Source organism: Salmo trutta, chromosome 28 (assembly GCF_901001165.1).
Source record: "Salmo trutta chromosome 28, fSalTru1.1, whole genome shotgun sequence".
Taxonomy (NCBI): domain Eukaryota; kingdom Metazoa; phylum Chordata; class Actinopteri; order Salmoniformes; family Salmonidae; genus Salmo; species Salmo trutta.
This window is the reverse complement of record NC_042984.1, coordinates 16,797,349-16,810,699: the sequence shown is the minus strand read 5'-3', so window position 1 is coordinate 16,810,699 and position 13,351 is coordinate 16,797,349. Positions and strand designations below refer to the sequence as shown.

Below are 13,351 nucleotides of genomic sequence, written 5' to 3'. Positions count from 1 at the left end.
ATCACAAAGTGGCTGGCATAGAAGGCATCCCTGGCCACGTCCTCAGAGTGTGTGCTGACCAGCTAGCGGGTGTCTTCAGCCAGTCTCTGTCCCAGGCTGTAGTCCCCACCTGCTTTAAAGACCACCATCGTCCCAGTGCCAAAGAAAAACAAGGTGACGTGCCCAAATGACTTTCGCCCCGTTGCGCTCACTTCAGTCATCATGAAGTGCTTTGAGAGGCTGGTCATGGCCCACATGCCAGGCACACTGGACCCACACCAAATTGCCTACCGCACCAACAGATCCAGGGAAGATTCCATTTCCATTTATACAGCTGTAACTAGGGCTGTGGCAGTCACGAAATTTAGTCAAGCAAATAAAAATGGTCAGTCTCATGGTAATTGACCATTAATTAAACACATTTAGCATGTCCTGGCTTCCACACACAGCCTACAAGCCACTGATGTAGACCTTTGGAACATCTACATTTTAAAAAGTCTAATAAATGTAGTATTTTAGGCAAGTCTAAAGAAGCATATGAAGAAAATGTATATTTCAGAATAGCATACTCTAAAATTGTCCTTATCTTAGGTCCTAATCTGGCTATGCCAAATGGCTGTGGGCTACACTAGTTCACTTAGCAGACAAGATTTGCTTAGAATTCCATGCATTATAGTATGAAGAATACAATAGAACAAAGCTGAATAAAATAGAAAGGATATATTCTCCAAACGATTTGAGGGAGTGCTCACATGCTGCTATTCTGTGTTCAGTGGTTAAGAAATAGGTACTCCTATATGCTTCATTTAGAGTTATAATGTAACTTCAGTTCTACAAACTTTAGGCTATATGTTTTTATTTTTAATACATTGTAAGGCTGCATGATGCGACTAATGAGGATTTGAAAATAGTTGCTTGAAAGTTTTTTTTGCACAGGCTGTACACACTTCAGTCAGTCTTTCAATATGACAAGCACTTGATAATGCCTCGGCATCCCCTTTGTGTGCCTTTTGCAGCCAGTGGCCGTTGTGCCCTTCTCCATGAGCGCTGTGTGCTCCGAAGCACCTCACACGGCTCTCCATCACGTGATTGGGTCTTTCTCACAGGCTACAAGTGAAGGACAGACAACTGCGAGTGTCCTTAGCCAATTCCAAGGTGCATTTTGAAGCCATTGGAAGAACTGTCCACATTAACTTTGTAAGCCAACAAGATGAGTAGGCAAAAGCACTAGCCGATGTCAATCTACTATCCCCCATAGAACAAAACTTTACCTATTCTGTGCGAGAAATAAATATTCCAAACAGTCTGGGACAGTTGTGGGATGCGATAGATCCCAAATTAATACAACCCCTCGCATCAAACATTGTTACACAATGTGGCTGACGCAACAGATCAGAGCATTTAGCTGAAAATGTTGATAAACTATTAGGCTATTTCTTCACCTAAGCTCAGCAATGTGCACATGGCAGTAGGCTATAAGCGCAAATGTTTCATTAGCGGGAAAACACCAATATCAAAAGTGAACGCAAAAGCAATTATGCAGGTAATGATTGAATTATAAAAAGGTGATTTTTATGGTGAAAATGAGGTATGCCAGCTAGGCTCTACATCCATTGTAAAGCGGATTAATGTGCTTAATTTATTTGGCCACTTTAGTTATGATACAAACCTTATCAAAACATATAGGCCTATGGGCTAGGCTACATGAGGTGTGCGACTGCTTCACCGAGAGAAAAAAGAGAAAAAAGGCATGGTTTCTTATGCTGGGCATCATGCACAAGTGATAAGATAATATTGTCACCTACCTACCATACCAAACGTTTGAGGTCACTTATTTTTTTTATTTCAAAAACAAGAATTTGTCTATTAAAATAACAAATTGATCAGAAATACAGTGTAGACATTCTTAATGTTGTAAATGACTTGTTGCTGGAAACATGATTTTGATGGAATATCTACATAGGCGTACAGAGGCCCATTATCAGCAACTATCACTCCTGTGTTCCAATGGCACGTTGTGTTAGCTAATCCAAATGTATCATTTTAAAAGGCTAATTGATCATTAGAAAACCCTTTTGTAATTATGTTAGCACAACTGCAAACTGTTGTACTGATTAAAGAAGCAATAAAACTGGCCTTCTTTAGACTAGTTGAGTACCTGGAGCATCAGCGGGTTCGATTACGGGCTCAAAATGGCCAGAAACAAAGACCTTTCTTCTGAAACTCGTCAGTTTATTCTTGTTCTAAGAAATGAAGGCTATTCTATGCGAGAAATTGCTAAGAAACTGAAGAGCACATACAACGCTGTGTACTACTCCCTTCACAGAACAGCAAAAACTGTATCCAAAACAGAATAGAAAGAGTGGGAAGCCCCGGTGCACAACTGAGCAAGAGGACAAGTACATTAGAGTGTCTAGACACCTCACAAGCCCTAAACTGGCAGCTTCATTAAATAGTACCCACAAAACACCAGTCTCAACATCAACAGTGAAGAGGCGACTCCAGGATGCTGGCCTTCTAGGCAGAGTTTCAAAAGAAAAAGCCATATCTCAAAACTGGCCAATAAAAATAAAAGATTATAAGATGGGCAAAAGAACACAGACACTGGACAGAGGAAGATTAGAAGTGTTATGGACAGACAAATCTAAGTCTGTGTTCGGATCACAAAGAACAACATTTGTGAGGCACAGAAAAAAATGAAGATGCTGGAGGAGTGCTTGACGCCATCTGTCAAGCATGGTGGAGGCAATGTGATGGTATGGGGGTGATAACGTGGGAGATTTGTACAGGGATCTTGAAGGAGGAAGGCCATCACTCCATTTTGCAATGCCTTGCCATACCCTGTGGACGGCGCTGAATTGGAGCCAATTTCCTCCTACAACAGGACAATGACCCCAAGCACAGCTCCACGCAATAACTATTTAGGGAAGAAGCAGTCATCTGGTATTCTGTCTATAATGGACTGGCCAGCACAGTCACTGGATCTCAACCCTATTGAGCTGTTGTGGGAGCAGCTTGACCATATGGTACATAAGAAGTGCCCATCAAGCCAATCCAACTTGGGTTGAAATCTCTTCAGATTGCCAAAGGTCTGCAAGGCTGTAATTGCTGCAAATGGAGGATTCTTTGACGAAAGCAAAGTTTGAAGGACAATTATTATTTCAATAAAAAAATTGTTATTTATAACCTTGTCAACGTCTTGACTATATTTCCTATTCATTTTGCAACTCATTTCATGTATGTTTTCATGGAAAACAAGGACATTTCTAAGTGACCCCAAACTTTTGAACGGTAGTGTATATGAAATTTGTTTTGATTTAGAATAGACAATTATCATGCACCTGTATCGAAACGGGCAACGAAAAAAAAGACATGTCATATACGCATTTAAAAGGATCATACCCATCTTTTTTCCAATTTTCACCTAAAATGACATACCCAAATTTGCCTGGAGCTCAGGACCTTAAGCAAGGATATGCATATTCTTGATACCATTTGAAAGGAAACGATTTGAAGTTTGTGGAAATGTGGAATGTAGGAGAATAACACATTAGATCTGGTAAAAGATTAAAAGTTAAAAACACATGTTTTTTTGTTTATCATCTTTGGAACACAAGAGAAAGGCCATAATAAGTTAGAGTTAAGGCGCAATTTAGATTTTCCACTAAATGGCATGTGCAAAGTTTGACTAATCCAGTGAAGCATTTTAATACTGCACAATTTTTTTTTAATCAAGTCTTCTCAAATGTGCCGAATTGGTCAATTGATACATTTTAAAAGTACATAACTATAGACAACATACAAAAATGATATGGTAATAAAAAAAAAGTAGTTTACACATTCCCAGGAAGGTCATACATGGATAATTAGCTTCCCTACAGAAAAGACACTAACCTTCACACATCTATGTGGCCGGACGGGTTGGGCCAGAAACAGCAGGGGTTCAACTGTAGAACCCAAAATTGATTTTATCAAACAAAACTATGCTACATTGTTATCTCTAGGACCGTCAGAATGACAAATCAGAGCACGATTACTGAATGGAAGTACATTACTTACCTTCAGAGGTGAACGTATCAAACCAAGTGCTATAATGAAAGTTGTGCACTCAAACAGCATGATATTTTTTCACTGTAACAGCTACTGTAAATTGGACAGTGCAGTTAGATTTTTGTTCATCTAAGCTTTCTGCACATAAGACCTGTCTATGTCCTGGAACGTAGGATGTTCATTTTAACGTCATTCTAGTCACAGTGCACGTTAGCAACAACCGTCCCAGTATAGGGACACCGATCCCGTTAAATAGTGAATGGACAACGCTTTTCCTGTTCATGTCAGCTATACTCCCGTTGTAAATATAAGCTATGTGCTTGATATTAGGAAAGTTGAGAAATATAATATAGTAGGCCTAGCCTATAGAAAGCTGATGGGATCCTCTTTTTAATAGAGGCCATCACACTGTTTTCTCACAAAATTGCACAGCCTATAGAAATGGGGCGCAACATGAGCTCTCATGAAGTGTTTGATTAGATTTTCGATTACATTTGCGTTGCTGTCAGAATGATTAGAGGGACAAGAGTGCTGAGTAACAGGCAGTTAGCACGTTTGATAGGCTACTAATAAATCAGCAGCAGAGCTTGGAGAAGCCTAATTACCGTGACTAGAAAGTCATGTGGAATTTAACTGCCTTAATGACTCGTGATCGCCGGTGTGGCTGTAATAGTCACCGCAACAGTCCTAGCCTAACACATCTGGACAAGAGGAACACCTTCAGTGCCTTCAGAAAGTACCCACCCAACTCCTTGACTTTCTCCACATTTTGTTGTGTTACAGAATTTAAAATAAGAGATTTGTCACTGGTCTACACACGCACACAAATGTCAAAGTGAAATTGTTTTTCTAAATGTTTACAAATTACTTGAAACATCTTGTCAATAAGTATTGAGGAGTAAAAATGTGCTTACCAAGTCACATGAACTCACTGTGTACAATAACAGTCTAACATTATTTCTGAATGACTACCTCATCTCTGTACCCCACACATCTAAGGTCCCTCAGTCGAGCACTGAATTTTAAACACAGCTTCAACAACAAAGAACATGGAGATTTTCCAATGCCTCGCAAAGAAGGGCACCTATTGGTAGATGGGTAAAAAAAAAGCAGACAATGAAAATCCCTTTGAGCATGGTGAAGTTACTACACTTTGGATGGTGTATCAATAATCACTACAAAAAGATACAGGTACTTTTAACGCATTTGCCGGAGAGGAAGAACACGACTCAGGGATTTCACCATGAGGCCAATGGTGACTAAAACAGTTAGAGTTTATTGGCTGTGATACGAGAAACCTGAGGATGATCAACATTGTAGTTACTCCACAATACTAACCTAATTAACAGAGTGAAACAAAGGAAGCCTGTACAGAGTAAATAGATTCCAAAACATGCATCATGTTTGTAACAAGGCACTAAAGTAATACTGCAAAAAATTTGATAATGCAATAACACTTTTTATTGAGGACAAAAAGTTTGTTTGGGGCGAATCCAATACGCCTCACTACCGGCTTTGCACAACCCCGACAAGTTTGCTAAGGACACTGTTGAGCTGAATATCAGGAGTGAGTCAAAGAACTACACTTCCCAGAGTGCACCAGCAGTTAATTAATCTTAGTTACTTAGAATGTTATTTAAATGTTTAAACTAATTCAAGTTCCTTAAAATGTTTAATTAAGATGGTAACTTTTTGTTCTGTCTTTAAAGGTTTACAACCTAATTTACTGGCTAATTTACTGGCTAATTTACTGGACAGACCAACCAACTGAAGGCAAACTAAAAATAAAAAAGATTGAGTTGGAAAATTGAGTTGTCCGTGTGTCCTTTGGATGGTGAACAAGAGGAGGACTTGACAGACACCATGGTTTTAGGCCTGATAACCAACAATGACGAATCAGCCTATAGGGCTGCTCAGCCTATAGGGTGCTCTGGCACCCCAATGGTGGAACAAGCTCCCTCACGACGCCAGGACAGCGGAGTCAATCACCACCTTCCGGAGACACCTGGAACCCCACCTCTTTAAGGAATACCTGGGATAGGATAAAGTAATCCTTCTAACCCTCCTCCCCCCCAAAAAGATATAGATGTACTATTGTAAAGTGGCGCTAAAATGAGTGCCTCGTCTCGCCAGTCAGTGTAGCCTACCGAATCGCATCGGTGAGAGCCGTTCATTTGGCTCCGTAATTTGCATAGACTACTGGTAGGCCTAGGCTTATTGACAACCATATGCAGATAAATTATGAAAACATTCAATGAAGATCACTGCAGGAACAATATTACTATTGGAGAGCCTCATTCTGGTACAAATCCAAGAAGTAAAACGGAATTCAACAATTAAAAAAAACAAAATCTATTGACCTTAGTAGGGAACCAACTAAATGTATCAAGCCCAAGTGTATCATTAGACATGAGCAGAATGCAACACTGATTATATCTCCTGTAACCTTCAGAGGCAAGAATGCCCCATCTGCCCACGTGTCCACCAGTTTTTGCTAACTCTATCATAGTTTTTTTTTTTTTATAGCACATGTGATTGTAAACACCCTCACACTTGAATTGACCTCAAAAGTAGTCTCCTGATGTGGTTTAAGCATTGTTGTGGACATAGAAAAATGGCAATGTTCTATTTTAAAAGAATTGACAGTAAAAACAAAACCTTTACATTTATTTCAAGATAATGTAGGCTATTTTCATAATATTTTGTTTTAATAAAATGCATAATTTCAACAGTGGCAATCCATATCTTGCAGTAAAACTTTAAAGAAGTCTAATCTAAAAGGTTTAATGTTCTCTTAGACACTAGTCCTAAACATACAGGACTATAAAATATACAAAACTACTAACATTACCTTAAATTACTTCAAGTGCATGAATTCAGTGTAATGTCTTTCTACACAATACCACAAAATGTTTTCATTCTGGGAGGTGAACTTGATAAAGTATTCAATCATTTCACTGTGCAGTCCTGATGGAATCAAGGCATTAGAATGTACCAGAGGCCACCAAAATAGAGCTCCTTCGGCCAAACATTGAGGGCAGCCTGGCTGGCTACTTTTTCTATTGGGCTGGCTACTCTATATACTTGTGGAAAACACTGGAACATGCCCAGATCCACATCAACAGGACTGCAGTAGAGCAAGTCCTGAGTTTTGAGGTCCTCTCCAAATACTACCGCTGCACCATCAAGTGTCCTGACCGGTTGCATCAAGGCCTGGTACGGAATAGCTCCATCCACGACCGCAAGGCCCTCCTGCGGGTGGTGAAGACGGCCCAGTACATTAGTGACCGTGCTCCCAAACATCCAGGACTCGAAACGGTACCTTTGGAAGGCACACCGCATCATCAAGGACCCCATACACAAGCTGTTCTCTCCCTTACCGTAGAGCAGACGGTATTGGAGCATGAGGTTTGATAGAAACTGTCTCTGAGCCTGTTGGTATCTACAAGACAGACTGCTGAACACTTGAACTGGACTGACCACCTGCACATTAGCACACATACATGCTACGCAACCTTTTATATTGCTCAGTTTATACACTGCCCCACCAATCTCCCCATACACGTGAAAATATTGGACTATAAATTGTGGTGTCCTGTATTATACTTATGCTAAAATATTTATTCTATTGTACTTTTACTTTGTGTGTTCGTATTCTTATCTTTTATTGTTGTTGCATTGTCGAGAAGGAACCTGCAAGTAAGCATTTTGTGTGACGATGAATACCACGTGTATCCCGTACATACGACTAATAAAACTTAACTTCTGACCAGAGCTTTTTTTGTGAGCCCAACAAGTGTTTTTTTCTTGCGAGAAATTAAATAATTCACCAGAGAAATCAAGTCAAGAACTATGTGGAAGGCTGGGCTGAAGGGAGTTGTAGTTTTCATTAAGCAAATAGTCAGCCTAGTTCAGCACAGAAACCGTGGTAATTAAATACGATGACCATAGCGCTTTTTCTATACGGCTCGTACAGAGATGACTATACTTTTACGCTTGCTACGTTAGATACACAGACTGCATGAGAGAGGAATGTACACAATGAGAGAGTGGGATTAAGACAGTACGTGAAAGTATGCCTTATCTACTTTGAAGAACTTGTAAGATGATTTCATCAGACAGCTTTGTAGCATATTTAGGCAGGCTAGCCTTGCTAAATGGGATGACTAAAGACAGTACAGTATGGGGAGCACAGAGAACATTGTCTGGCTGGTTGCTACTGCCTGAGCAGAGATGAGATGATTTAAGGCACCACAGGAGGCTGCTGAGGGGAGGACGGCACATAATGTCTGTAACGATGAAAATGGAATGGCATCAAACACCTGTAAACCATGTGGCTCCGTTGGTAGAGCATGGTGTTTGCAATGCCAGGGTTGTGGGTTCGATTCCCACGGGGGACCAGTACGGAGAAAAAAATTATGAAATGTATGCATTCACTACTGTAAGTCGCTCTGGATAAGAGTGTCTGCTAAATGACTAAAATGTAAATATGCATTTAATACCATTCCACCCATTCCGCTCCAGTCATTACCATGAGCCCATTCTCCCCAGTTAACCTGTTGGGGCTAGGGGGCAGTATTTTCACGGCCGGATAAAAAACGTACCCGATTTAAACTGGTTACTACTCTTACCCAGAAACGAGAATATGCATATAATTAGATTTGGATAGAACACACAATAACGTTTCTAAAACTGTTTGAATGGTGTCTGTGAGTATAACAGAACTCATATGGCAGGCCAAAACCTGAGAAGGTTTCATGCAGGAAGTGCCCTGTGACAATTTGTTGTCCTTCTAGGGCATCTCTATCAAAAATACAGCATCTCTGCTGTAACGTGACATTTTCTAAGGCTTCCATTGGCTCTCAGAAGATGCCAGAAAGTGGAATGAGAGCTCTGCAGTCTCTGGGCGAAAAATAGCAGGAGTTTTTGTGAGTGGTCAGGCAGGGAACACTGACACTGGAGCGCGCGTGCACGAGAGGACTCCATGTTTTTCTTTCTCTTTTTGAACGAATACAACGTCGCCCGGTTGGAATATTATCGCTATTTTACGAGAAAAAACGCATAAAAATGTATTTTAAACAGCGTTTGACATGCTTCGAAGTACGGTAATGGAATATTTGGAATTTCTTTGTCACGAAATGCGCCCGTGCGTCACCCTTAGGATACTGACCTCAACGCACGAACAAAACGGAGCTATTTCAATATAACTATGGATTATTTCGAACCAAAACAATTGTTGTTGAAGTAGAAGTCCTGGGAGTGCATTCCGACGAAGAACAGCAAAGGTAATCTAATTTTTCTTATAGTAAATCTGAGTTTGGTGAGTGCCAAACGTGGTGGGTGTCAAATTAGCTAGCCGCGATGGCCGGGCTATCTACTCAGAATATTGCAAAATGTGCTTTCGCTAAAAAGCTATTTTAAAATCTGACACCGCGATTGCATAAAGGAGTTCTGTATCTATAATTTTTAAAATAATTATGTATTTTGTGAACGTTTATCGTGAGTACTTAAGTAAATTCACCAGAAGTTTGCGGTGGGTATGCTAGTTCTGAACATCACATGCTAATGTAAAAAGCTGTTTTTTGATATAAATATGAACTTGATTGAACAAAACATGCATGTATTGTATAACATAATGTCCTAGGAGTGTCATCTGCTGAAGATCAAAGGTTGTGCTGCATTTAGCTGTGGTTTTGGTTTTTGTGACATATATGCATGCTTTGAAAATGGCTGTGTGATTATTTTTGGCAGGGTACTCTCCTGACATAATCTAATGTTTTGCTTTCGCTGTAAAGCCTTTTTGAAATCGGACAGTGTGGTTAGATTAACGAGAGTCTTGTCTTTAAAAAAGGGTGTAAAATAGTCATATGTTTGAGAAATTGAAGTTATAGCATTTATGAGGTATTTGTATTTCGCGCCACACGATTCCACTGGCTGTTGACTTGGTGGGACGTGCCCAGAGAGGTTAAGCACCACCAAACTCCCGTCACCTGATTGTTTAGGTCTTAACAGAAAGGAAAAAAATTAAGAAAAAACGCACACATTAGGCCCTCCGCCATGGAATGAGTTTAAGGAAGAAAAATAAAGTCTATGCATGAAAACAGGTTAGACGAGGGAGCAGGATAATGAGATTTGACTAAATCAGTAACTACATGACATGGAGAAGATGTAGGCTATTGAAGAGAATGCAAGGATGCTGTGTAGCAAGAACAGGACAGAGGAAGGTTGAGGGAAAAAGATGGACAACATCGGTCTATCCAAAACAAAAGGATTACATTAGACACAGATTTGATAGTGCTGAATCAAGCTAAAGGAATGTACAAGTTATGTTGAACTACAAAAATCTTAGCACAACTACTCTATAGCAGCCAATAAATCCCCTGCTGTACTTCAATTTTGTTATTAGCTTGGAGGCACTGGCAAAAGTCTTCATGGGAGAGCCGGAGACAGTCACACACCCCCCCCCCCCCCACCACCACACCTGATCCTCTCATTACCCTGGAGGCCTGGGTCTCAGCTGCAATGATGCAGCCCATCTACAAGCTTGTCTTATTTATGCCATTCCAACCACAGACATCAGTGTGCTGTGTTTCTGAGCACGGTCAACCTCACAGCCGTGACCCCAGGCCATTCACTGCCCATGGCACATAAGGCCTACACCTAAAGTACAGCACAGAGAGGGAGTGAGTGATGTTAAGAGAGGCTTCTGGGAATTATGTGGGTCAGGGGTCAGTGTTAAATAGAACGCATGTTGTCACTACAGTGCTCATGTATGTGACCTGTGGAATCCATTTGGTTTTGTATGATAACCAATGCCCCCTGCCTTTTCTCAGACCAGACCACGCGTGGGTTATGAATTCCGTATGCCATAGTATGAAACTGACGTCTCATGATAAAATGCCTAACATTGGGAAGTATAGCAGGCTACAAAACCTCAACCGTAAGAGCGCAAACACTTGACATACCTGGTTTGACGGTCTTGATACGGATGGGCTCCCGAAAGTGGCGGATGACAGCAACGGTGTCTCGGTTGGTCAGGCCACTGACAGGGGTGCCGTTCACTTCCAGAAGCACGTCCCCGCTGTTCGGTAACCTCCCGACGTGACAGACCATCGCCTCGGTAATCATCTGTCCCAGGTACGGGAAGTAGCCTAGCTCCGCTCCCCCTAGTACCTCCACAACCGAGCCGAACTCAGCATTCCCCCATGACACGGCGCACTCCTGGACTTTGCCTGACCAGTGCTTCTTCAGCGTTTTGGACATGTTTAACTCCTCGTTTAATCCTTGAGAGTCCCAGACACTGGTTGTTTGAGAGACGAGACAAGCAGCTATTCTCCTAAAACGCTATCACGCAAAATATTATTTTTGCACCGAGATACTGAGATGAGACAATCTGCTCACTGTGCTTGTATTCCATTCCTTGAGCAGCTGTCATTTCAAAGCATTATCCGTATGAACATCCCGTACATTGAATGAATGGAACGTCACCCGTGTGTCTGCAATTCAATAGACTGTAGTGCACGATTATCTGCGTCAGTGTTATCGCAGGAGGCAAGATCAATCGCCGGGTAGCTTGGGTTGTAACACGCGCTAAATTCTTGAGTGGTTGGGCAATGAAGCTCTACTTCTGGATCAGTAACCTACTTCACTTTCAGTGAATCGGTCTGAAACAGTTGTCTAATAGTCTATTACGCACAATAGCCAATAAGTAAATGTTGTACTGATCCGTAGTTGAGCCTATGATAGCTACTCACATTGTCTCAAGTGGAGTTTAGGCTGAGTCGATGTATCAATTTGATGAACAACATATCCTCGAACTACTATATCGTTGAATTGAGCACAAACAATTGTTGCCCGAATGTAGCCTACAATTCTTTTTCCAAAAGTAGCCAGGTAGCAGTTTAGTTCCGCGCACCTGTTCTACATCCTCAACCTTGATATCAGCGACGCATTCCTTATCCTTGGAAACTGACAAACATACCTGGCCCCAGCAGCGAATATATTCGCAGAACTCGCGTAGTGTAGTCTACTGCTGGCAACTTGCTCCTTATTCTTCAACCCTCGTCAACCCAGCTCAGAAGCGCGGCGTCTCGTCTCCGACCCAGCCCAGTGGCTCACACAGCAAGGTATATTTCTAAAGGCGCAACAGTTAGTGAAACCAACCATACACTGAGAAATGGCCTGAACTATTTTTTTTTTTTTTGCTCCTTTTTAACATGTTGATTTCTTAAAGAAAAGCCCATTCAGCCTCAAATGACAGCCGGGGATGGGCTCCACCTCCAATCAGATCATGGGACAAGAGTAAAACATTGTAAATCAACCAATGGAAAATAATTGGGCGGGGCTTCCGCGCAAACCCCTTTCAATGGACGCGGTGAATTTAGGTCGCCAAGCGTGCCGGTGGTCAGAGTTCTCAGCCGTTCTTCGGGAACGTTTTGGGACCCGGCACGTAAAGCAGGTAAATCGAGCGCGCCCAGTAGGTGAAGTATTGCAACAATATCACATTCTTCTTGTAGGCTACAGATGCGCTCAACTAAACTGCCCTTATACCTGTAACTACACATTCCTCGGTAGATAGTTATGTTACTGGTTTGTAATTGAATGGTAAAGATTAGCAGTAATACATTAAACAGGACAGTGCAATTACAAATGCATTCTCTGAAGGTAATTCCACGTGGACTAATCACGGTTTTAATACTTTAGCGCCAACGGAAAAAGCCTATCTATTTTCTCTATTCATCTTTAGAGGGATGTCCAGTCACACTCATTGGGTCAATTATTGTGTGACTGTGCCATCTTGTGGTTAAATCATGTAGATCCTGAAAATGTGTATATGCACGAGGCCTATATTGACGAACAGTAAGCCTAGTTCTGATCACAGTACGTGAGCGGAGCGTGCCCAATTTCACTGGAGCGCGATTCCCAAAGGCTGGACGCTCTAATAGCGCTCACTTCATGAGCTTAAAGCATGCCTACTTGTTTTTTTTATTTCACCTTTATTTAACCAGGTAGACCAATTGAGAACAAGTTCTCATTTACTACTGCGACCTGGCCAAGATAAAGCAAAGCGACACAAACAACAGAGTTACACATGGAATAAACAAACATACAGTCAATAATATAATAGAAAAATTCTATATACAGTGTGTGCAAATGAGGTAGGATAAGGGAGGTAAGGCAATAGGCCATAGTGGCAAAATAATTAAAATACAGCAATTAAACACTGGAGTGAGATGTGGAGAAGATGAATGTGCAAGTAGAGATACTGGGGTGCAAAGGAGCAAAATAAATACAATAACAGTATGGGGATGAGGTAGTTGGA

General features: G+C 41.3%; 1 protein-coding gene across 3 annotated transcripts in view; it reads right to left on the bottom strand.

Annotated features, from left to right (window-relative positions):
* Positions 1–12,187, bottom strand: part of magi3a (membrane associated guanylate kinase, WW and PDZ domain containing 3a) — a 255,189-nt gene extending 243,002 nt beyond the window's left edge. For all 3 annotated transcript variants that reach the window (XM_029718885.1, XM_029718887.1, XM_029718886.1), the window contains exon 1: positions 10,995–12,187. In XM_029718885.1, coding sequence (XP_029574745.1) covers positions 10,995–11,292 — 298 coding nt within the window. In that variant the 5' untranslated portion in view covers positions 11,293–12,187. The remainder of the gene's footprint in view (positions 1–10,994) is intronic.
* Positions 12,188–13,351: the final 1,164 nt, after the last annotated feature.